The 24380-nt window shown below is 38.7% G+C and overlaps 3 protein-coding genes and 1 long non-coding RNA gene across 5 annotated transcripts; 2 read left to right on the top strand and 2 right to left on the bottom strand.

The window, feature by feature from the left end:
- Positions 1–55: 55 nt before the first annotated feature.
- On the top strand, positions 56–905 carry LOC115758890 (actin-related protein 2/3 complex subunit 5-A). Its single transcript, XM_030699686.1, has 2 exons — positions 56–355; positions 414–905. Exons 1-2 carry the CDS (start codon positions 143–145, stop codon positions 654–656), a joined length of 456 nt encoding a protein of 151 aa, XP_030555546.1. The 5' UTR covers positions 56–142; the 3' UTR covers positions 657–905.
- An 84-nt stretch (positions 906–989) lies between these two features.
- On the bottom strand, positions 990–6497 carry LOC115758887 (dynamin-1-like protein). Its single transcript, XM_030699682.1, has 8 exons — positions 6162–6497; positions 4592–4736; positions 3869–4533; positions 3362–3813; positions 2954–3305; positions 1903–2119; positions 1626–1837; positions 990–1566 (listed from the first exon to the last, which is right to left on the bottom strand). Exons 1-8 carry the CDS (start codon positions 6261–6263, stop codon positions 1510–1512), a joined length of 2202 nt encoding a protein of 733 aa, XP_030555542.1. The 5' UTR covers positions 6264–6497; the 3' UTR covers positions 990–1509.
- An 8734-nt stretch (positions 6498–15231) lies between these two features.
- Positions 15232–21837, bottom strand: LOC115759176. The gene is made up of 3 exons (XR_004017504.1): positions 21767–21837; positions 21328–21519; positions 15232–15380 (listed from the first exon to the last, which is right to left on the bottom strand). It is a non-coding gene; the product is annotated as an uncharacterized LOC115759176 (long non-coding RNA).
- LOC115759173 lies at positions 21518–22449 on the top strand. Of its 2 annotated transcripts, none has more exons than XM_030700048.1 (2): positions 21518–21666; positions 21776–22449. In XM_030700048.1, exons 1-2 carry the CDS (start codon positions 21609–21611, stop codon positions 22207–22209), a joined length of 492 nt encoding a protein of 163 aa, XP_030555908.1. In that variant the 5' UTR covers positions 21518–21608; the 3' UTR covers positions 22210–22449. The 2 variants fall into 2 exon arrangements, with proteins under 2 accessions (XP_030555908.1, XP_030555907.1); XM_030700047.1 differs by having other exon boundaries at positions 21758–22449.
- The last annotated feature ends 1931 nt before the right edge of the window (positions 22450–24380 follow it).

Raw genomic sequence — 24380 nt, 5'->3', positions numbered from 1 at the left:
AATATAACCAATCTTCAAGATTCATTTTGTGTATTTTGCAGCCCTGTGTCCAGGTCTGTTCATCAATTTGGTATTTCGTGAATCAATTCGCTGGATATAAGAAGTAAAACTCAGATAACCTGTGCTTATAACAACATTCAACATGGCCAAAAACACTTCAAGCAATGCGTTTCGTAAAATCGATGTGGACCAGTATAACGAGGACAATTTCCGGGAAGATGATGGCGTCGATAGCGCCGCTGTTGGTCCGGACGAGAACGAAATCACATCCCTGTTAACTAAAGGCCAGGGTGTGGAAGCGCTGCTCAGCGCGCTCCAAAACGCGCCCCTACGTTGTAAAAACCAGCACGTCAAGGTAGAAGAATGCGTCACCCACAGCACAGATAAGCGCTTATTCATAAATTCAATTGCAGGACAACGCACTGAACATAACACTGCGCGTGCTGTTATCGATCAAGTCAACGCAAATCGATCAGGCTATCGACTTGCTGGAGCAGAACGACCTGATCGATGTGCTCATGAAATACATATATCGGGGCTTCGAAACACCCTCCGAGGGCTCCAGTGGGCATCTGCTGCAGTGGCACGAGAAGGCATTCGCCAAGGGCGGCGTTGGCTGCATCGTACGTGTGCTCTCCGACACGAACCGTGCCTAAAGTGCGACTATTACAGAAACAAGCAACCAGATAAATCAATCACATGTGTTGTTGTTTTTGCCACCACTATAAAAACCCGTTAAATATCCGAGCTAGGGCCCTAGTCCGAGTGCCAGTTGGATTATGCCGCAATAAAAAATAACAGTTTTCCAAATTAGATTTAAACTCGTATTCAAGTATTCAAGTTTTTATTACAAAAACTGCCTAGTATATTCGCTACTTTATAAGCGAGAAAATGAAGGATTTAAAACAAGAAAATAAAAATGTGTTTAAAACTTCAGAAGCTTGATAAATTTCAAAGGTTGCAATCCCTCAACCCAAACCGAAATGCTTTAGTTTTCCGGTTTCCGGCAGATTTAAAAAGTGACACGTTTCGTTCAGTGTTTAATCAACATATTTTCTGATTTTATTTGACTATTCAAAAATGTAATAGGTGCTTTGATTAACTTAAAACAAATCAATCACGATGACAACTCATTTCACATGCAAGATGGTCAAATGGCTTCGCAAAACTGATGAACGGAGGAGAAATGCTAGGCGTCCAGGTAGAAAATGAAATACATTGATGCTTGTCTCCCTGCTGACGACTCTTCAAATGCAGCGATAAGAAAACGAAGAAATGTTTTAAATATACTTAAATCTATTATATTATGGTCTGGTTTAGCCCGTATTCTGAATTTGGTGCTAAATGTAAAGCGCTAATGTTTTGGGAAACATTCAACAAAGCGGATAACTTCGGGTTTTCTGATAGTAGTTTCTAGTTGTTTTCAATAAATAGTGCTTCATAATTTCCGGGGATATTAAGTCGAAACTGGCTTCAATATCATATCTCGGTCAAGCACAGGCGCGCACACTACCACATGTGAGTCTCGCGGATTTCGCTGATAATGTGATTCGCACGAGTCAGTGCCTTAAAAGAGTTATGAAACATTTAAATAAATGAATAAATAGCTTAAGTAATTATCTCACCTTCAACATATCCGCCGCCTCTTTTCGGCGCACTGCAATGTGATCCGACTCATTCAGCAGAGTTTCAGCCTTTTCCGATTTATATAAATGGGTGACAAGCTCACTTTGCAAGTTATCCTTAACGTAGTTAACCAAAAAATGCATAATTGCCTTTGGTACAGAGTCTTGTATAGATTTGCGCACAATATAGAAATACGATTTAATCAGGCGCTCTACAAGAAATATAAATTAAGATAAGTGAACAAGAGGCAGGCAAGTTTATTGAAATCAAACTAACCAATCACATCGCAATCCTTTTGCTCCTTGTCTGTGAGGCGACGTGGATTGGCAATAGCCGGCACATCGGGCAGCAGATTGACCGGCTTCAGCGGACTGACCATATTGTTATGCACTGGCGTATTGCTAGCCGAGTTCTCCATGCTGTCGGGACGATTGGGCGCGGGTGGTAAAATGTTTGATAACCAAGAGCCTGTTGAGTTTTCGCCAACGTGATTCTAAAAAGGGTTAACAAATGATTACTGATATGAGAAAATACATATTGAGTAATGTCTTGCTTAGGGTTAGCCAGTTTATATCTAAGGGCTGCTGCTGTGGCGCGCTTTGACTAAAATTGGTATGTTATGTTAAAAGTTAACATGATTGATGATAAAAAATTAACAGTTAAAGGATTGAGATGTTTAAAAATAAAAGGCCTTTTGAAACTGTATAAATATTAACACGAGGGGAAAGCATTCAAAGCAATCACACCGAAGCTTACATACCCTTGACAAAAGCAGCCCATAAAACGTTGTATAAATCTATGAAAATAAAGTTAGTTCAAACAAAAAGTACTCAAATCGCTTGTTAATGTGATAACTGTGTAGCCGAATTGGTCGAATTGTATAAACAAATTATGATAAAATGACAAAATTAAATAACCTTTCAGACAGAGAGTTTCTTGCAATGAGCACTATATAATATAGTTACTCGACGTTCACCTATTTTTGATCAGATGATGACAACTTCGATAATTTGTAGTTTACCAATGTATTTTTTAAACAAAAGGAATCATAAACTAACCCAAGTTTTAACAGTAAATTTGAAAAACTGAGAAGATAGAAACAAAAAGACGAAGAATTCAGCTTGCGGCCCTGATCACTAATTCATATACATTTTGAGCTTTGATGTTCCCTGCAATATCTTATGCATATTATCTAAAGTATATCTTAATCAAAGCTATTTCAATAATAGCTTTACCTTTATATACATGTCTTTGGATGCGACCTCCAAGCAATTGAGTTAACAGCCTTATTTGAACGTCAGAAAATAGATGTGCAAACAATCTTTACCTGGTCATGCGTATCATTTTGTTGCTGTTGTTGCTGCTGCTGCTGTGTGTGCATCTGTTGGTGCGACTGTTGCATCTGTTGCTGGTTCTGTGCGACCGAGTTGTGTGCGGAGACCTGCGGCGACATGTTATTGCGTGACGTATTCGTGCGTCGCGACTGCGCATAGGGATCGTTGTCCGTTTTGAGTAGGCTGGGCACCAAGGCGGCTTCCTTGTGAAAATCTGGATGCTTGGTATTGATGTACGCCAACTCGATGGCCACAATGTTCTCGACCATGACATTGGTGGCAGGCAGACGACAACGCAGCAGTTGGGTCACCACATCGACAATCTTCTCGTGCAGCTTGGGGAAACTGCAAACATATATAGATTAGTTGACAGTTCATGTTAGGTAATGGGGTTAACCTACCGCAACATCTCTTGTTGCACTTCATTGCCGCAATGCTGCACAATGCGTTGCATTTCTTCGTGTATCAGCTCAACGCAGCGCAGCGAGGGCTCCTCCAGGCGACGTATTTGCCGCTTCACCAACAGCTCGAACGACACCTCAGGCACAAACAACGCCGGTCGTGGCCCTGTTGCATTGCGTATGGCTGTAAGAATGTCCATTTTGGTCAAGCCGGCTAGCGGGTGTATCGAGTCCAATGTGCGTCCAAAGATCTCATGGAAAATGTAACAGAGGCGCGCACCGCCGCACAGCTCCGTTGTTTCGATATTGCGCGCCGTTCCCTCTATTGTGGAGCAGTAGGCACTGGAGAACTTAGTTATAATATGCAACAGCGTTTGGCTCTTGTCCGAAACGTCCTCGCCGTAGGAGTTGAGTAGCGATTGGAATTGCGTGGACATAATATTCACGCGCGTCTATAAGACTAATGGATTAGATTCCAGCAGTGGAAAATATAATTATAAAACACACCTTAAGATCGGGTAGGCAGTCGCGTATATGGTGCATCAGCAGGCGATTCAGCGTTTTCGCCAGATAGGGTGTGCCGTTGCGTGTGGCCAGCGTGGGATATTTGCGCTGCAGGAAAGCCGCTTCGTCCTTCATTTGGTCATCGATGTTCTTCTTATCCATAATGTCCTGCTGCGAGCGATTCATTACACCAATGATGCCCAGCTTGACGGGTATGACGCGACCGCAGAGAATATCAATGGCATCAGTGCCGGCATCCATGAGATCGAGTTTGGTGACCACGGCTAGTGTACGCCGGCCATCGGGATCCACATCTTTGGCCAGCTTGAGGGCCTCGCTGGTTGCCATGTCCGTGTTGGCGGCCGTTACGGCCAAAATAATTGAATTAGGATTCTCAATGTACTTGATGACCAAATCCTTGATTTGGGTTTCAATATCCTCGGGCTGATCGCCAACAGGCACTTTGGTAATGCCCGGCAAATCCACCAGCGTCAGGTTGACAACGCGCGTGGAGAATATCTTGAGATTTATGGGCTCCGGGCAGATGCCCTTGTTGCTGCCCGCCACACGATCCGTTTCATTGTCGATCTCGTTGCGTATATCATTGAAGTCCGTAAAGCATTTCTTCGAGTGCAGAAAGCGTCCCCACTCCTCCGCATTAACAGTGCCTGCAAGAGAGAGACTCGTTTTCAAAAGCCATTTTAATTGGACTTGTGGCCAGCTCACCATTCTCTGCTGAGCGATGCTCGCGATCCTCAAGCGGACAGTGAATCAGTTGCAGAATCAGCGGGCGGCGTGTGACAATGCCCGTTCCGCGTGGCAGAAACGAGCGACCAACAACGCTCTCGATTACGGAACTTTTGCCTGAACTCTGCAATCAAATGACAAGCATTATTAGTAAGTGTGTGTGTATATATTATATCTACTAGTGCAACCAGGAAGCGAGAGCCCCGCGATTAGCGCATATACATATTTTCTTATCGGCAATCTACAAGCGTACAACACTTGATCAGAATTGGCGGAGTTGGCATTTTTAGAGTAACGCACGTGATGCAAGATGAAAAATGTCAAAATATCTTTTTGGAAAGTAAATAATGCTACTTGAAGATCATAACAATAATACAACAGTCCAAGTGGCCCAGTCATGTGAACAACTGGACCCCGAGGCTCCGGGCTCGAATTTCAGACAAGAATATGGATCTAGTATTGTCCTAGCCGAAGTTCTTAGTCTCCACTGTTATTTGAAATGTAAGTTTGACAGTTCGTAACTGGAACCTATAAGATAGTAAACTACAAATTTATTATCTTTACGCGTGATATGTTTTCCCTTACAATTCAACTGAGATTTAGTTCATATGAATTTATATCGAAGACATGTTTAAGCGTAAACTGATCTATTTTTCTACTCTCTTTGCATTTTGCCTTTTATTAAATCTTAATACATATGATAATAAAAGAATATATCATATATCCATATTTATCATAGTTTTCAACTGTTTTCATACACATATTTGGGTTAGGCTGTGACAAATGGCGCAATTGTTTATAATTAGATCGTTTATTTATATTAAACTAGGGAATGTAGATATGTATGCAAATGATCGAACTGGCATGATAGATATCCTACACATACGTCTGGTGTCCCAAATCCAAAGGTCGGACAAGGGTCCAGATATAAATTTATTGACCAAGACTAATCTTTGCGAGATACGGGCGTTCCCTACATGTTGAGGGATGCATCACAGATTAATCATTGAAGGCAAGACTTTGAAGTTGGGTCTCTTAAATCAATGCAGTATTTTTAAATATGGCAATTAAGCTTTAATTGCAGCTTTTGAGCGACAATCAGTGCAAAACTCACAAATGGAAACTGTATGAATGTGCGCGTGTGTGTGTGTGTGCGTCATGTGTGTGTGTTTTGTGTTGGAATGTGTCACAGCAGCTGCTTTGTTCTATATACTGTGCATAATATCGATTTTTCGTATGGCCCACTCTGTATCAATAAAAACAGCTGCGCTTGCATTCAATTACATAAACAAAATCGCAAATATTCCACAAAACACAAATCTGTGTCCCCGGGCAATTGAAAACAGTTTGTTGTTACGTGCCGGCGTCGGCGTGTGGCAAACAAGCCCCGTTATATAATTGAATTGTGTCGAATAAACGTTTGTTGCGTGCAAAATTGAACATATGACGCCGTCTGAGCCCCATTTATGGCCAGCAGCAGCTGCCGCTTGGCATTACTTAATAATTTTTCGCCTTGATGCCGCTCGCCTTGATGCCGCTCGCTGCTTACCTGACTGCCGAGTACAACAATTTGCGGCAATTGTATTGAGTCAGAGCCGACCGTATTGAAGACATCTTGCAATTTGTTGATAACTGGAATTAGTGCTTCCATTTTTCGGTCAGCTGGCGGCAATAAATACGCTTTGGCTCGCTCTCTGTCACAATTTGCACTTCTTAATTAAAAGCTTATAAATTATAACACATTAATACTACGCGTTGTTGGGATTTCGATTGACGCGAGAGTATGTGGTAAAAACTTTTTGCAAATTTAGACAGGGCTGCGCAAACGTTGACCCTCCGGGTGTTGCCAGATCAATGGAATTAGTTATGGTATATTTTTCATTGCCAACACCGATATGCTCAAATGAGGCTAGTCAGCAAAAGTTGCAACTTCTTCTTTTTTTAACAATATATTATGAAATTCATTGTATACTATGTGCTGCCAACGCAAATCGATAGAACTTTGTGTGCTAAAATCGAGTTACATGCGTTTTACAGCACTGTTTGAATTGGGCGCGCTTCCAAAAAAAAAATCGATAACATCGATAGTAATAAAGTGCCCGCATTATGAAATTATTTGAAATCCGACTGACTGCTTATCTTATCAGGCAAGTATTGTTTTCTGCTTTATACAAATATTCTAACATGATACAATATATATTCACGTGTTGTAATAATTACTTCAAAATTCTTTATCTCGCTAACTGTATTTTCTTTGTTGAAATTGAATTTAAGTGCATAAGCCTTGCCCTCTATAGTTATGTCTTTAAGTGGGAAATAAACCCATTGCTTTAGCTAAGGAAAATTGAGTTTGATATGGCCACAACCACAATGACATCCGTTGAAGCCTCAATGTTCGATTGAAAAATTTAACAAAGTGGCAGGCAACAATAGATTGCTCCGTTCCACATGCCCCATTCAATACCCGGTACTTATCCGTTCTACGCTTTTATGGATTTTATTTTTTTGGCTTTAGACTGACAAACAAAATGTGTGCGTGTGTGTGTTTGTGTGTGTGCGCTTCATTGTGCAAACTTAATGATATGGGCCCAGCTTGAGCTAGTACCATGTCCATGTTCATGTCCATGTCCAATACTCGTACACACACCACAATTCACAGCGCATTGTCGGGCCATCTCAATATATTCCACTTTGGCTTTAGATAAAAACTGTGCAGTAGCAAACGAAGCAGGAAGAGCTAGGAGCAGGGACCACGAACTCGAGCTGCTGCTGCACAAGCGGCAGGCGGCAGGCGGCAGGCGGCAAGAGGCATCAGCAGCCAAGTGGTCAGAGGCATCGCACACAAACAGACGCACATAAACAGCAAATAGCAAATAGAAAATAGAAAAGGGACAATCGAGCTTGCCTCAAGTGCCTGAGATTTGCATGTGTACATTGAACAGTGGGTTGTGGACACTGGGCACTGGGTACTGGGCAGTTGGTAGTGGGCGTGGCCCCATTTAGTTTGCTACACGAATTGGTTGCTGGTTGCCGCCCTTTGTATGCGATTGTGTGTGTTTGGGCATCTCATCTGTCGATTTTATTGTTGTATGTATATGAATGCTCAAGGATACTTGTCGCTAGGCGCAGTGCATTAAAAATTTGATAATGGCCGAAATGGACTCGAATATTCAATGAATGCGTATTGACGTTTATTTGACTTATTTAATGGCCATTCACATGGTCAACTCTTTTGTAGAAAACTTATTAATTGAATCGATAATGGTAGTTGAAAGCGTTCGGGTGTTTGTAAGCCTCATTTTGATTTCCAGCTATTGAATGAAGAGTTAAAAATGTTTGAATAGCAAGTGTTCAGTAGACCTTTGAGCTTTAGGATTAAGAATTTAAAGCTGTTTAATTTTTACAAATATTATATTCCATTTATGCATAACAAAGCTCTTCAATGCTAGCGTCAATGGAGCTTTGAGCTTTAATATTGATTATAAATTGTAGAAAATGAAAGATTCATTTAATACATGGTTCCAATTGAAATTGAAATCATCAGTTAAGCTTAAGACTTTTCAAAGTTAACAGAGTGTATTAAAAAGCTAGCAAGCTTGCAAAGTGTTTGGATTTCTTAAAGCAATTTCAGTCGCTGATAAGTTATATATAGGTTATATATAATATATATGTTCTTTATCAGTCGAGTTCCGACTACAGCACTCTTACTTGCTTTTGATTGGATTGTATTACCCCAATTTAACAAAGCACTTAGGGATATGTTGCAATTTTGTGCTAAGATTCACTTATGTAAAACTTGTAAGCTCGCAATTCCTTAGCTTTTTAAAGCTTTCAAATGGTTGGTCAACTGTACAAATGTAAGCAATATTTTTATGTTCCTTTAGTTGCTAGGACTTAACAAATTTATGTACTTGCAAATCTCGGTACTTTGCAGGATTAATTCCATATATAACCTTAAGCCAGTGTCATTGAATATTTTTACCTAAGCGCATGACGTGTGCCCTGATGAACTTAAGGTTTCCAATTAGCAAAGCCTGGACACACACACACAGACGCATACACACGGAGAGACAGACAGAAGCATACATATTTCTGGAGTGGGCATATTTAAATGGCTCATCAAATTGACATTGCTGGGGAGGAAGTTTCTTATTTGCATTGACAACTTGCCGAAATATGCGCAATGGCGACGACATCTACATACAAAACTTGTCGACATTTATTGCCTAGGCGAGGCAACGACGTCCTGTGCCAGGCCCAGCTCCTAGGAGCTCTGGAGCTGCAGCCTATGGTATGCTTCATGCCATTCTCGAGGTGACTGAATATTAATTTGATAATTTTACGCTCGAATGCAAATTTGGTGTCGAGTCTTTTGCTCTCTAATTGACTGACGAATATTTAAAATATGAATTTCAAATGAAGTTCAGCAACTGTCCCCTCCTGCCGGGGTATTTTGCTCATCATATCTTTTCTTTACTTTTTTCTGGTCTTGTCTGCTTTAATTATGGTTTGGCTTCATGATGATTATGATGATGATGATGATGATGTAAACGATAGTGCCAGCATTTAGCTGTTGAAAATTCGCCAATGGAACTGCATTAATCATTCGAAAGTAATTTTACGGATTTGCATGCGTTGCAGTAAACGATAATTTTCATCCATCATTTTCAAGTGTTTCCGCAGGATTATAATAGCCAGATGACAGGCAGAAAGGCAGACAGGCAGACACTCAGGCAAGCATCCTGCAGCTAGGCAACCAGGCCCTGGCATTCTGGGCTAGCTCCTTCAACCTCCGCCTGGCATTGATTCAGTTCCTAGCAGGCCTTCTCCCTGCCCGGGTGTGTGTGTGTGTACTACGCTCATTATCCATTGTCGTCGTCAATTATTCTTGTAGTACAGCACTTGTCGAGGAGCTCTGGGTAGCAGCCGCTGCAGCTTTTGCATTTAGTTGATGAGCTCGCCTTTTGGCGACCAACTTCAGCCAGGCCCCAGCTTGCGGCAGCGCCGCATGTTGCGCGTGATTTATGTGGCATGCATTGCTCATTTCCTTGGCCCTTTTGTAAATAGCATCTTTTGGGCTGCAACTTGATCAATGGCACAGTCCGCTGCCTGCACAGTTCAGTTCAGTCTGTCAGTCGGCTTGCTGCGTATTTATATTACGTATACGACATGTGCAACGGCCTGGCACAGTCAGTTTGATTGCGCTTGCCACAATTTGCAGCAATAATGAACTTTGATTTTGCCTCGTGCTTTTCTCTTTGTATTGTGTACCACACTAATGATTGTTGCACAGTTGGGGGGCAAACTTGCGATGATCGACTGCAGTTCATTTTGTGAATTTATCTCGTAATTTTGAAGAACAAAATGTGAGAAAAAGGGAAACTTGAAATGTTGAAAATGTTAATGTGTGTCAATATCCACACGGTTTCTTTAATAATTTCTGTGTTTCTTTAGCCCGATCTTGTAAAATGTTTAACAGTAGATCTTATTTTAACTTAAATGTACAAAATGTAAATGGGCAATTTATCGACTATCAGAATCAAATTCTGAGATCCTTGAGTTCATAATTACGGACGGAAGGACAGATGGACGCACAGATGGACATGGCTAGATCGACTCGGATATTGATGCTGATCAAGAATATATACTTAGCTTGTCGTCTGCTTATATTATATTATACAAGTCCTTCGTAAACTTAGTTCTAAACAACCAAGTAAACCGACGCAGAAGAAAGCAAAGTAATTTAAAACAATTAATTAAACAAGAGTGTGTGTTATGCTGCCTTTGTCGGCCAAATAATTTTCGAGTTTTGGCAACATTCTTAATGGCCAAATTATCGCACATTAGACAAGTCATTAAAACGTCCAACACAATCCAATTTATGGCAATTACCAACTCCAGCTAACTATCTAGCATCTGGAATATGAGTCTATGTGGTGTCTGCGTTGGCTGCAACTCAACTCAATTGGAATTCGCAAGTCGTAAGCAAGAAGGCAGGGCAAAAAGTATCTGCGAAGTTGCAGATGTCGTTGCCAAGTCGTAGTTCGCCATTAACTAGGCCAAAAGGCTGCGCCAAATGCCAGATGGAAAATTATCAGGATGTGTCACACATGTTTTCGCCCCGCTTCATGTGTTTAATTGGATTTCCAGTCGTAAACGCGTCGAGCGAAGCAAAATTAGCAGCAAGAAGATATTCCGTACCCATTATAAACGCATAAAACCGGTATGATAAGGATGCGGTCACATTTGGTAACAGGCAAAATCATTCACGATTTTGTAAGGAGTATAATTTAGATCTTCAATACACTTTATTTCTATTTCTTAACCCATTTTACAGCTCACCACCTTAATATCGGACACCAGTAGAGCTGGAGGTAGCTAGGATTGCGTTGATTTTTGTGTACGCTTCTTTCAGACTTTCTTCCAAAATCGATAAATATCGAATATCAATTCTATTATTTGTCAGGGCTTATGTCAATTCCGCGTGTGTGAGGCTTTCATATAGATGGCCTGCGTAACGTAAGTAGGTTATTGATGGAAAAGTACGACAATATAGTACCTGAAATCTATTAAAATCGATTTATAAATTTCCTTTATTTGTGGGTCATCTCTGTTTTCGGAAATGTTGGCTGGCTAAACGGTGTCTTTTGGTTGTAAACTCTCCATTTATTAGTTAAGCAAAATACATTTGCGGGGAATCACATTAAATATAAACAAAATCGATAAATATCGATTTCCAATTTTATTATTTTAAAGAGTTCAGGCAAGTCTCGGGTCTATAAGGTTTTCCTGTGTTACTGGAAATCGGTATCTAAAAACGTTTTATTTGTGACATATCTGTTTTCGGACTTCTGGTCTAGGTAAATGGTATCTTGTGGTTGGATACTCTCAACTCATTCTGTAGGATATATTTGTGAGGAATCACATTAAATGTAACCAAAGGCAGCCGCGACTTGTGCGTTAAGAGCGGCGACATTCAAGTGTAAATTTCACTTGAACTGATAATTTCACTCAATTTGTGCGCGCTGATGAGCAAAGTTTTCCCATTTGCATTCGACTACGTGTGCGGCCAAAGCCACGCCCCCTCATACCCGATACCAGCCTCGAAAATAATACAGCCCGTCGAATGTCGAATTGGGGGTGGTATGCAAGTTTTCATCTCTTTTGCTTGGTTCTATTGCTCCGATTTCTTTTTGACGTCGTCGTCGTCGTCGTCTTCGCTGTCGGCGCTGACTTGAAGGTGCCAATTAGGGATTTCCGCCTCAATTACTTTTCGTGAGCACACGAAAACCCAAGTTTTGTATGATTTTCGCATGACAAACTTGAAACTTGCCGCACCGCACTTCTACCCGCCGCCCATCCGACCAAACTGAGTGCTGCTTCCTTTCCCAGAGTATTTACTTCCTTCAAAATGTAATTGGAGCAGCGCCTGTTCCTCCTTGCTCCCCCCCCCCAAAAAAAAAAATGAAGAAAAAAAACTTTTGTGCGTGCTAAAAAATTCATTTGCATTTTACATGTTCATCAGAAGATGGTAAAATAGTTTGTGTTGCTTCACCCCGGGGCGAATTGCTGATGAAGGCGGCGGCCTGGGCCTGGGCCAACAACTGGCAAAAATCAAAGGCGAACTAGCAATTTTTTGCGTGAGATTTTACCTAACAGCGAATTGGTTGCGCCTAAAGGTAAGAAATATCATAGTTCCAGCCCGAATTTCACATGCAAAATAATGCTCTCATTTGGGGAATGTGACGAATGACTCCATGCTGCTGTCAAAGCTTATAAGAGAATAAGCATGCTAATTTGACATAAACTTCAAGTGCGTTCCATTGTATACTCTGTTGGCAAAGTTAACAAAAGAGTAAGTTAGCTTTTTTAATATACATCTATCTTTATTTAAATATTTTGAAATCGTCTGTTATAGAAGGCTGCGTGGAAATTTTAGTTCTAGTATACACCAATTTATGTATTTTAAAATATTAAAAAAAAAGGCATGAGGTATTTTCTAAAAATATCTAGAAGGCATACAAAAAATTAAAGATTAAAGTCAGATTAAAATAATGTTAAAAATAAATATAATATTTAATTAAGCGCTTGGCATATTACTAAGAAACACATAAACAGATAATCTGTATAAATGTTTCAACTCAAATAATTTGATGACCACTGTATTTGCATATTAAGTTGTCCGTTGTTCTTCGTTTTCGGCATCTCTTCTTTATTCTCGGCTGTTTCCTAAATTTGAAATGCACCGTGAGAAATTTGTAACCTATTAATGAAATAATAAATAAATAATGAAATACGTATAAAATACTTAAGTGCTAATTAAGGCAGAAAGTATTCATTAAAATATTATAAAGAAGTTATTCTGTGTTGTACTCGAAAAAAAAACGGCATAATAAAATATGTACATCGATAATTTATTTCTGTGTATTAGTCAAATTTTCATTGGCGCGTGCCAAAAATGTGCTGCATTGCACTGATCTGAGTTTTTGCTCTAACTGTGCAGATGATTGTGGGACAAAACATGAATTTCTCAAATATTGAATTTGAATTAAAAGAAGGAAGTCGTGCAGGCGGCTCATTATTGTTGTTCACTCTGAATGAGCAACAAATTTATGTAAAAAACAAGGTGTTAAAGCTAGGTGACACGACATTACGTGTGCCGTGTCAGAGCCTATAGAGGCAGAGTGTATTTGAGCGCAGATAAGTAACGCATTTATTCCAAGTTGGAAAATATGCTGCATAATCATGGTCCGCAGGGCTATGAGATGAATAAAATCAGTGCCATAAGCGAAATTAAAAAGAAGTGCCAAAATAATCAAAATAAGAACACCAAACAATTATTTACTGATGTGCTCGCTGAGTAAGTACAAATCATATTGAACTTTTAATTAGTGGGAGACATGCGTACTTAGTATGCACATACCACATGTGTATACATACATGTTTTTATGCCTGTGCATATGTCTGTACATAAATAAAAGCAAGGACAAAATTTCGTAAAAAATTGTATATTACAGATACATATATGTATTAGCTTCTCTCTACTTTGCATACGAATATATACTTACGCATTTTTAGGCACGCAAATGTATATTTGTATGTACATGCATATACGAAGTAGAAAGAAACTAGCAACAAAATTTTATTTTTATTTACTGCATTCTATTTTTTTTTGTCTAATCAATTAGGAAAACTAAAGGAGAACAGAAGATTGAAATAAACTACGACGTTGTTAAACGCACTCTGCAAAGAAAGAGACAGTCCTTCTTACCAAAAACATCAACTTCTCCACAGGCCGTCCGTTTAGCTTTTGAAGACGCAAATGTGCAATTTTGGCATCACCAAGGGAAAAACGCCAAAACAGTTTTTCAAAAAAGTGTACTTATCGAGTTCCTTTGCGTACTGCATATTTGCTTCAGACAAGTTAACCGCTTTGATGCAGTCTAATATTCCGGAGCACAATAGGCATTTTTTAACTGATGCTACATACAAAGTATGCCCTTTCGGGGACTTCAAGGAACTTTTAATAATTTACATTAAAAAAGGTAACTTTTTTTTGTTTTGTTTAAAATAATTTATTAACTTAAATTTTATTTTTTGGATAACCCCATTTATATTTGTTTTGATGACGCGAAAAATGGAGTTCTGCTATCAGCATTTGTTCACATATATAGACTCCAACATTTGCTGCCTATGTTATGCTTGTTGGTTCCATTTTACACAAGCATGCAGAGAAAATGCAAAATTATCAACTGGTTTTGAGAATATGCTCAAAAGCAATAAACAAGCTTATTTGCTGTTTATGAAATTTTTGCATTTACCGCTCCTACCAGAGAGAGAAAATTGTCGAAGGCTTTAATCTACTGCAATGTCAAGCAATTGCTTTAAACAAGAATTTGTTTTCTCCGTTTTTAATATATTTTGAGAAGCAGTGGCGTCAAAAGGTATTTTTCATGTCGAATTTGAATTTTGTTTTAAATATGTTCCTTTTATTTTCATTTTAAATCACCTATCATCGGATGCTTCAAATTTAAGTCAAGTGTCCGTTTCTTCAATTGTTGAAATGAATCCATGCAATGTTTGCTTAAACAACCCAAATACCGTTTTATTGCGCCCATGAAATCATTTCAATATTTGTGGCACCTGTTGGGACCTGTTTTTATATACATTTAAAAAAATGTAACATGGTAATGGCAAACCGCCAATAAAAATATGGATTAAATAAAAAATAATTTTGAAATGTCTTTATTTACTCTGGTTAAATTAAACAGTTGCATAAGAATTAAGATCAAGCGATAACGCTGTAGTTGAGAGGGCCCAACTACGTGATTTGGAATCACCGGATTATCAGTTTAAAATGAAAACATAATAACTGAGAACGTCGTTTTTAGAACGTCTGATTTTCATTTTTAGAGCGGCGGAGCTATGTCGCTTCAAAACGACATAATCTCGCCATGATCAACGTTGGAGTTATGTCGACTCTTTCGAATTACTCACATTAACTACCAAAAAAATTCCTCACAAAAAAAACATCCGAATTTATTTATTTTTCAATATATTTATTTTGTTTCATAACATCGTATTGCTTAATTATTATTCATATAGTTTTTTAAAAAAATATATGTTTTACAGCATTTGAATATTTAGTTTTTAATTTATGTATCTACACTTAGCGGGTATTATCCGGCGTTGCCCAAGTAAGCTTGTCTGGTCTTTTCCAGCTTTTTTCCTTCTGTCCTCCCTTTTGTCAAGTTGTGACTGTATTTACCTGAAATAAATAATATTTAAAATATTAGTCGTCGTTCAAAAAGTAGACAAAACGTGATGTAATTGGACATTATTTGTCCGAGATACTCAAAAAAATCATCAAAACAGGTGTACTTTACAAACGAATCGGTTTTCGGTCAACAACTTTTTTGAACCAACCGATTTGTAATTTGTTTGAATGCCTTTTGTTAGTAGGGATCCGTACAAATTCAAAAAGGTGTAAAATTCCAAAATCTGACATTTTTTGGCCGAGATATTAAAAAACAATCATTAAAAAAGATTCGATTTTCGAACCGACCCCGATTTTGAAAAAAAAACGTGATGTAACCCTTGCCATTTGGTCAATTTTGGTCAAAATTTACATATTCATTTTTTTGATGCCAATCGTTAGTACTGTTCCTTACGAGTATAAAATGGTATACAATTCCAAAATCTGACATTTTTCGGCTGAGATATTACAAAAAATCATCAAAACAGGTGTACTTTACAAACGAATCGGTTTTCGGTCAACAACTTTTTTGAACCGACCGATTTGTAATTTGTTTAAATGCCATTTGTTAGTAGGGATCCGTACAAATTCAAAAAGGTGTAGACAAAATCTGACATTTTTTGGCCGAGATATTCAAAAAGAAAATGCCATTTTGACGATTTGGGTCAAAATTTAGATTTTCACCTTTTTAACTTTAACAACTTCATCTCTGCAAAATTTCATAAATATAGCTTTAAACCCGAGGGTTCGTATAGAAACAGACAGACGGAAAGACGGTCAGACGGACAGACGGACATGGCTATAACGACTCGGCTGTTGATGCTGATCAAAAATATATATACTTTATGGGGTCGGAGATGTCTCCTTCTATGCGTTACACATTTCACGACAAAATTATAATACCCTCTGCAAGGGTATAAAAAGACCGGAAGATACCAACCAACTAAGCTCTTGTTAAGATTAGGGCACACTAATCAATTGTTCAAGCGAATGTCAAATTGATAGTAAATGTTACGTTAACGTTTTCTCTGGTGGAATATACATCATTTGAGATGATGTTTTCATTGCAGTTTTAAATTAATTAAAATCTTGGTTCGTGTGCATTTACTAGTACGAAAAGTGAATCCGTTATCAAGCTCAATCCATCAGCATTTTGGCAACAAGGCTGGCCGAGAAGAGATGTTGGCTTCTTGGCTATCTAACAGCCTGACATTTTGGCCCTTTGTTCAAGTCATGCTCCATTCTGTGTAGCACTTAACATTATTGCATTGCAGCGAATCGAAGTGAATAGAATTGAATTATTTGGCGAGTGAGGTGAGTGAAAATGGGGAAAAGTTCAGCCCGAGACGGCAATATGTATGACGATTTTCATTTTACCCACCAATACGCTTAAGTGTAATTAAATTCGTCGCACTCCCCGCCCCAGGCGGCAGGGCTTGCCCGGGCTCATCGTTGAGGTCGTCAAATGGATTGATTTATGATGATGCCTTTGCTTTTGGCATTGCCTTCGCCTTTTCATCAGCCTCTCGCTGCCTGACGAGGCATGACATAATAAATTGCTGTCCTGCGTCCTTTGGCGATGACAACGAAGCTCACACATGACTTTTAGGAGTTGCAGCAGATTTGAAAATTAATTTGGAAAACTTTTTGTTGGTTCGTCGTTCTCCGTTCTCCGTTCGCCGTTCGCTGTTCGCATTCTATGCGTTATTTATATTTTATATTTATTATTTAATTTTCTTTTTGTTATGTACTTTTGCCTTTTGCAGTGCTTTGCTCTGCGTCTTTTTATGCTTGGCTGCTGCTGCTGCCAGTTTTGCCTCCTCTGCTGCTTTTTTCATACTCCGTTCAAAAAGTGAAAACGCGCTTATTGGTTTTGTGCAATGTCCGCCTGCCTGTCAAGAGCCTACGCCTTCAAGATGCACAAAAATTGGCGAGTTGCAACAATCTTTGACTTTCACAGTAATAGAGTGAATCATGGCGTCCAAAGTTCGAGCCGCAAACAGAGTATGCTGCAGTCGTTTGCACCCGACAGCAATGCTCTTGCTTGTTTTTTTGCTCTGTTGACGGCAAAGTTTAATTTTTATTGTTGTTTGACTTTGTTAAATGATTTTTATTGCCTTTTCTTTTGGACGCGAAGAAGAAGCCTTTGTAAGAATTTAATAAAACTGCTGGCGACCATATTGCCAGGCAAACAAATGCACAATGCTCGAGAGCCGAGCACATGCCTTACAAGCCGTACAAGCCAAGCAATTTCATCCCTGACCTCATCCTCCCAGCCGCTCTGCGCCTAGTCATAGCCATTTATTGAAACCCCCAACACCCCCGGCCTTGTCGCTTGTCGGTGTGCCGTGAGATATATGAGCGCCATTTGATTGTGCTACAAGGTGGTTTTCCAAAACTGTGAAATGTTTTGCAAATGTCAAACGCAAAAGAGTAACTTAAATTTGATTCATAACTCATACGCCGCGTGGCCCGCTTCGTGCACGTAATCAAATTGAATCAGGTAATAAGTAAAAATAAGCAAACTTGCCCAAAAACCACAACAAAGTCAACCAACCAATTTGTAACCGCGCAGTGCGCACATTTTTCCTTGCCAACTCCTGTTACCCTTTCCACACAGTTCATGCCCCATGACTCAAAGTTACCACAATAAAGGCGCCAGGCACTTGGATCTCAAGTATTTGACGCTTTTCAGAGAACTTTGTCGGCTCTGCAGCAAAAGAGGTGAAAATTTAATTTAATTTCTGAGATGCCAAACTTACTTAGCCGCATACCTTATATATTTTCTGTGCCTGCAATTTTCATCATTGGCTGTAGCATAATATTTCCAATACTCTATGTAAGGAAAGTTTTAAGTAACACTTGGAAATTTCATTGATAAAAGCTTTCAGTCATTAAAAACTATCGCTTATTTATAAAAAATAATAAAAGCTTTTGTCAAGCATTAAGTTTGTGTGTAATTACGAACATTCTAAATTCATAATGAATATAAAGCTTTTAATAAATAGTTTGCACAAAATAGCTGTTCACATGACAAAACAAATGTAATAGAATATTACAAATAAGCTGTTTTGGAAGCTTTGAAGCTTAGAAAGCAACTTTAATTAAGCACATTTTATTGTTTACAAGACACAATTATGGTAACAGTTATGTAGCAAATGGGAGAGCTTTTACGAAAGTTCTGTTTTAGAAGCTTTATCAGCAAATATTAGATTAAATGCAAATGTCATTAGTTAAGGAATAAGCTCAACTTTGAGCAAGAGCATGTATTGTAAAGCATCACAAAATTTAATTTTTGCAAGCTGCCAACTTAATCTTTTGATAAGCACATTAGATAATCCGATGATTGTGCCTGTAAAGAGAATCCTTAAAAACTCAATTATACAAAGCGCAGCTTAAAATGTTCCAAATCAAAATTAAGCTATCAGTGGGCTTAAAATAAATTAAACGAATTGAATTTGATTATTATGGTAAGACCAAATTTTGTGTACCAAAAAGCTGCAAGGCAGATAATGCAGGTGAAAGATAAATTTCGTTAAATTAATCAATAATATTTTCCATTTACAATTTATGGCCACCATTTTGTGCTGAAACACTTATTTTTTTGGCTGGATTAAGGCTGGGCATTAAATTTAAGCCGACTTTACCCGCATTATTTATCGTCATGGACTATTAATGGCTGCTTGTTCTATTTGAATTATTTGGCATTCAACAAATTACGGCTGTCCAATGCGAGCTTATGTCAAATGGGATTTAAGCATTTCAACTGTCAATTACAGAATTGCCAGAGCAAGTGCAACTGGACCGGGCTGCATCCCATGATTTGTGGCTATGACACTGGTGAATTAAACAAATTGAACTGTATTTTATACTGCTAAATTGTATGAATGGCTGTCAAGCCATCAAAGCTAGATTAGAGAGACAACAAATTGTGAGGCCCCCCCTTGCTCTGCCCCGAAGGCCCTCAAACCACGCCCTCTACAACAACATTCTGAGTGCGCTGTTCAACTGCATTTGTGTCAACTGTTTTGTTATGGATGCTTGCATCACAGAACGATATATCTCATTCTATATATACATATGTATGTCTATGCAACTTTCGTATATACTACCCGCTGCGGAGGGGCATACTGTGGCAATTGTGCTGAAGAGGACAATGTATGACTACGCATTGCGTCATTACGAGAGATACGCCCATTGTTCGAGCTGAAACAAAGCCAGGGCCCAGGCACTGCGTCAGTAACTCTAGTGTCTTTCCCTCCGTCCCACGTCCCATTGGCCATAGTTTTAATCTCACTAATGGCAGTGGCTTTAGTTCCAGACTATGAGGAGGCCAGTGATTGTTTGGGATTGTTTTGTGCAAGCAGCTTCAAAATCAAAAGAATTACGCGCATCCGTCAACCCAAAATAGAACTTGGCCCCGTGGCTCGGGTCAAAATGTCATTCACAGCCAACATTTTGTACAGCGAAAAGATGCACACGCCAAATACGTGCGCCGTAATCATAACACAGATCTGCAAGTGCACACAAATGGAGACATTTTCCCAGATAAAAAAGTGAAAATGTTGACCCAATAAGAATATATATAAGAATTTTTACATCTATTTAATTACTCTCTCCGGCATCATAATTGTATACCCTATAAACACACAAACAAGGAAATTAGACCGCAGCAACCGGAAGTTAATAATTTTAATAAATGATAACTTTAATGCATTGTTTTGTGTAGAGCTCAGATGAATGGCATGAAGAAGATTTAGGACCTAATCTTAGGGTATCTTCAGTCGAACACTACTATATTATACTGCACATGATGCATGTGAATTTCCTAGATACCAATTGGTCCTCTACCAAGTCCTTAAGATGATTGCCATTTTATTCGATTAACTGTCTGATTTTGTGTGGATATCGAAACATCAGGCTCAAACATTTATGGCGGAAAGTTTTATAAAATATTTTTGATCAATTTGAAAGGTATTTAATTTGCTTGGGCACATTTAGATTTAGTATTCCTGACCATACAATTCGTTAATAAAATCTAAAATGCGACATCAACATTCGATATAAATATCGACGAATAATTATCGATAAGGATACAAGATATCGGTAGTGCTCTTGCTAGGCTTACAGCACTAATAAATCTGCATATATAACTATATGCCTTTTTTTAGTAATTGAAGAATTTAAATTTAAATTGAATAGTTTATAGCTATAAAACTTAATTTTTGTATCATCCAACTACAGGGTATTTCAATATTTGACATACGCTATTTATGACAGAAAGCTCATAAATATTCGTATTTAATTTCAAGTAATTTGTGAAACGAATCGCATCGTAAGTTATCATAATTCGCAAATTTATTGTTAGTTAAGTTCGATTCAGACGTATGCAAATATTGATTGAACGTGAATCACCTGGCAACGGTAACAACAATAATATAAAAAGCAAACTTTTTTAAGCCATTCGAAGATTATTCATTCATATGTTTTGAAAGTCTTACGCATTCTATGAGTGATTCGGCATTCATTCATGAATACTACTTCGTATGCAACTGACTGTGTTCAGTGGCGCCTTAAAAAGATAATTTAATACGTGAGACATGTTACAAAAAAAAAACTATTTGATCTTGTTATTTATTGCTTTAATATTTAAATAGCGTTGTGATATTTGAGAAGTTGTGTGAAGAGTGAAGTTCTTAATTTGTTGAGCCTGGTCAAGATATTTTGATAAGCAAAAACATATTTTCTGACCGATTCTTCCTATTGAAATATATGATTTGGTATTAAAATTTCGTCAAGTTTTGTTGATACAACTTGAAAAATAAATGAATAACAACTTCATTTGTGACCGACCGTTTCTATGCCAGTTATTTGGTATAATAATAATGGTTAAAAAAAATGATATTCAGTACATTATGAAATTATTTACAGTGTAGTGTATTTTGTATTATTTACTTACTTGAAGCTTGCAATTGTTTGAATAATAATTCTATCGTTGAACACAATCGTGATGAATTATTGATTTGGATAGCCTATCGTCTCTTCCCCGGACATAATATCCATGACACATTATGACTGTGTCCCATTTCTTGAGAATCTCTCGTTGTTATCTTTAAATTTCGTCATGATCGAGATTCCATGAGGTCGCTTGCTGGAATCATATATATTTAAGCTGTGGAATATTTTGCTGCTTCTCAGTCAACGCCAATCGCTTTGGCCATAAACAGCTCAGACTCAGCCATGCAACCCAGCATATTATTTGCGGTCTTGTTCATTGCGCTAAGCAATTGCATTGTAGGTGAGTGGAATTTATATAGACTACTGAGCTTAAATTGTTTATGTAATTAGATTGTTTAGGGAATTTCTAAAACTTAAAAGCTTTAATCTAGATCACGTACTTTGCACAGATGCGGCAGCCAACGGCCGCCAGCGGTCCACACTTGGCAACCACGAAGGCAGCATCTTTCACAGAGTGACACGCCAGTCTCAGGCAACCAGCGAGGCGGAGCAGCTGGATAGATGTTTTAACCATGGAGGGTTCACACATGGACGTTTGCTGTTTATCTGGTACGACGAAGATGGAGCGATAGATCCGGTGAAGCACTTGAGAAAGATCCTCGTCGATGATCTAGATCTGTCCAAGCTAGTTTTCTCCATAGAGCGCGTTCGGGTGCATGGAAACCAAATGCTTTTCGATATGTCGAGCAGCTTGAACGCGAATCGGGTATTTCGTAATTATTGTAATCTTTTCGCAAGAATTTCTGAATATCGCTCGCAAGGCTACGATGATCCAGCCTTGACCTACAAAATTGTTAAAACGGATGAGCAATTTTTACGCTAGCCAATTCGTAAACTCAGGTATTAGAAAAGTATTTAAAATGTATTTTGGCAATTGATAAGCTTAAGTGTATAATTGTAAATTTTTAAGTATTAAATTTTATTTATAAAAATAATAAGCTTTTATTACGCTGTGAAAAGGGTATTGTACAGTCCGCATCACCCAATCGCAAGTACATAATTGAAATATATTCAATGTTTAATATGAATTGTGTGAGTCTTAAGCTATTATAGTGAAATTTGAGGAAAACATGTCCAATAAATACATTGAAAGAAATATAAAAAGTAGAGCGAAAGAAAAAACAAATAAACTGACGGTTTTTTAAGAATACGTTTTCCAACTATCATGGTTACTGTTTCTGTAAGTTTTTGTTCATATAGGTATGCATAAAAGTTGTGTGCAACGATAGTGGGGAACTGAGTAGAGGGTATTGCCTTGGCAGGCAACTTTAAACATTTACTTTTGGTTTCTCAGTATGCATCAGATTTCCTTTCGTGTGTTTTTATACTACAAATTTGTACAAGGTTTCAATTATAGCATAGATTTTGTAAAAGCATTCTTTGTTGCTGAAAAATGAAATAGTAGTTGCAGCACAGGTTCATTAATTTATCGTAGTCAAGGTAAAACAATTTAAGCTCATGAAAAGCATAAATAAATTGTCGTTGTCCATGCGCCAAATCGCTTTGCCCACCTGCGCCCAGGTGCTCCGATCTGGCCGTTGAACATGAACCAAATGCAATTAAGCTTTGTGCAACGTCAAAACGCATTTTGCGCCCAGCATGTCCCAGGTCAGAGTCGTTTATTGATGTTGTTGTGTTTCATATTAACTAGGCTCGCCCCCCTCAGCCCGCTGCTCGCTGCTGTCCTTGTTGTCGAGCTGGTCGTACACGGCCGCAGCGAAGGAAACGGGCGAGCGCAGCTTTACAATTTACACATTAATTATGAGCAGACATGTGTTGTAGGCGTATGCGGAGCTTGAACTTCGGCTGGTAGGCAGCAGGACCTGGCCCAGGACCAGAACCAGGAACAGTACCACGTCTGGTCGCGGGTGCCTAGTAGAGATGCGCGCAGGCCGTGCTTTTCGTATTTGACAGGCACGACAAGACAGATTCTCAAAATTGAGTAAAATAAAATATAGGACAACATCTGAATACCGGAAAGGAACGTCCGATTATTGAATTAAAATGCCTTGATAAAGATTTCAGGAAACAGTTAAAAGCATAAAACAAAAAATGTGTCGAGTACATTTTGAATTTCGTGCATTGTTCGTGTTCGGGCACGTGCTTACCGCCCGAAAGTATGCAAATGCAAGCAAAGCAAAATATGCCCCAGCCCCAGTCCTTGCTTTGGACTGTTTTATGGCAGCGAATTAATGAACGCAGCAAACGAGCAGCCGAACCAGCGACAGGCACGACGACAAGGACGACAATGAGAATGTGTAGCAGGATTGCAGCGCTAGGTAGGGCCATTATTTTGCCGGTGCCTGCTCGGCTGTCGGCTGTCGGCCGTCGGGCGCCGGCTGCCAGCTGCCCTGTACGCATAACAGGCGGCTGCCTGCGGTCGATTCTGGGTTGTGTTTCTTGTTTTGCGTGTGCCTCCGTGTGCAATAACAGCAATAATTTATCACTCCGGTCAAAATTATGCATGGAGTCAATTGTGCGTGAAATTAAATTTTAAGCGCAAACAAGACGACTTGTCGACTCGCCCTGTTTACTCCAATAATTTGGCTAATTTCACAAGTGAAGCATTGGCCCAGCCCTTGTCCCCTACCTATGCCCGACCCTAACCCGACAATTGTCATGTTGCACACAAATTAATTGAAAATATATCAAAGTGTGCATCCAATCTACCTGATGTTCAATGACAATTAATATGGCCACTACACATTTGGTTATTTATATACACAGGACATTTTGTGGGCGTTTCGGATACTCAAATTAAACGTCGTCTTTGACTAGGCTAAGATGTGCAGTTAATTAATTTGAATTTCAGCAAAGCAACTTTAAGTAGGGGCATTAATTAGGCGAAATACAGTTTTGTATTTTTGGTACTCATATTCATAATATGGCTTCTGCTATATTTTAAAATTTACATATTTCTAATTCAAATTATATTTCTATATTTCTTATTTAATTTAACTAATTAAAAATATATTGCATTTAAAAGCATAAAAC

This window comes from Drosophila novamexicana, unplaced genomic scaffold (assembly GCF_003285875.2).
Source record: "Drosophila novamexicana strain 15010-1031.04,08,12 unplaced genomic scaffold, DnovRS2.1 tig00000193-arrow-pilon, whole genome shotgun sequence".
In the NCBI taxonomy this organism is placed as follows: Eukaryota; Metazoa; Arthropoda; class Insecta; order Diptera; family Drosophilidae; genus Drosophila; species Drosophila novamexicana.
The sequence above is the reverse complement of the archived record's forward strand: the minus strand, read 5'-3'. Positions and strand labels throughout refer to the sequence as shown.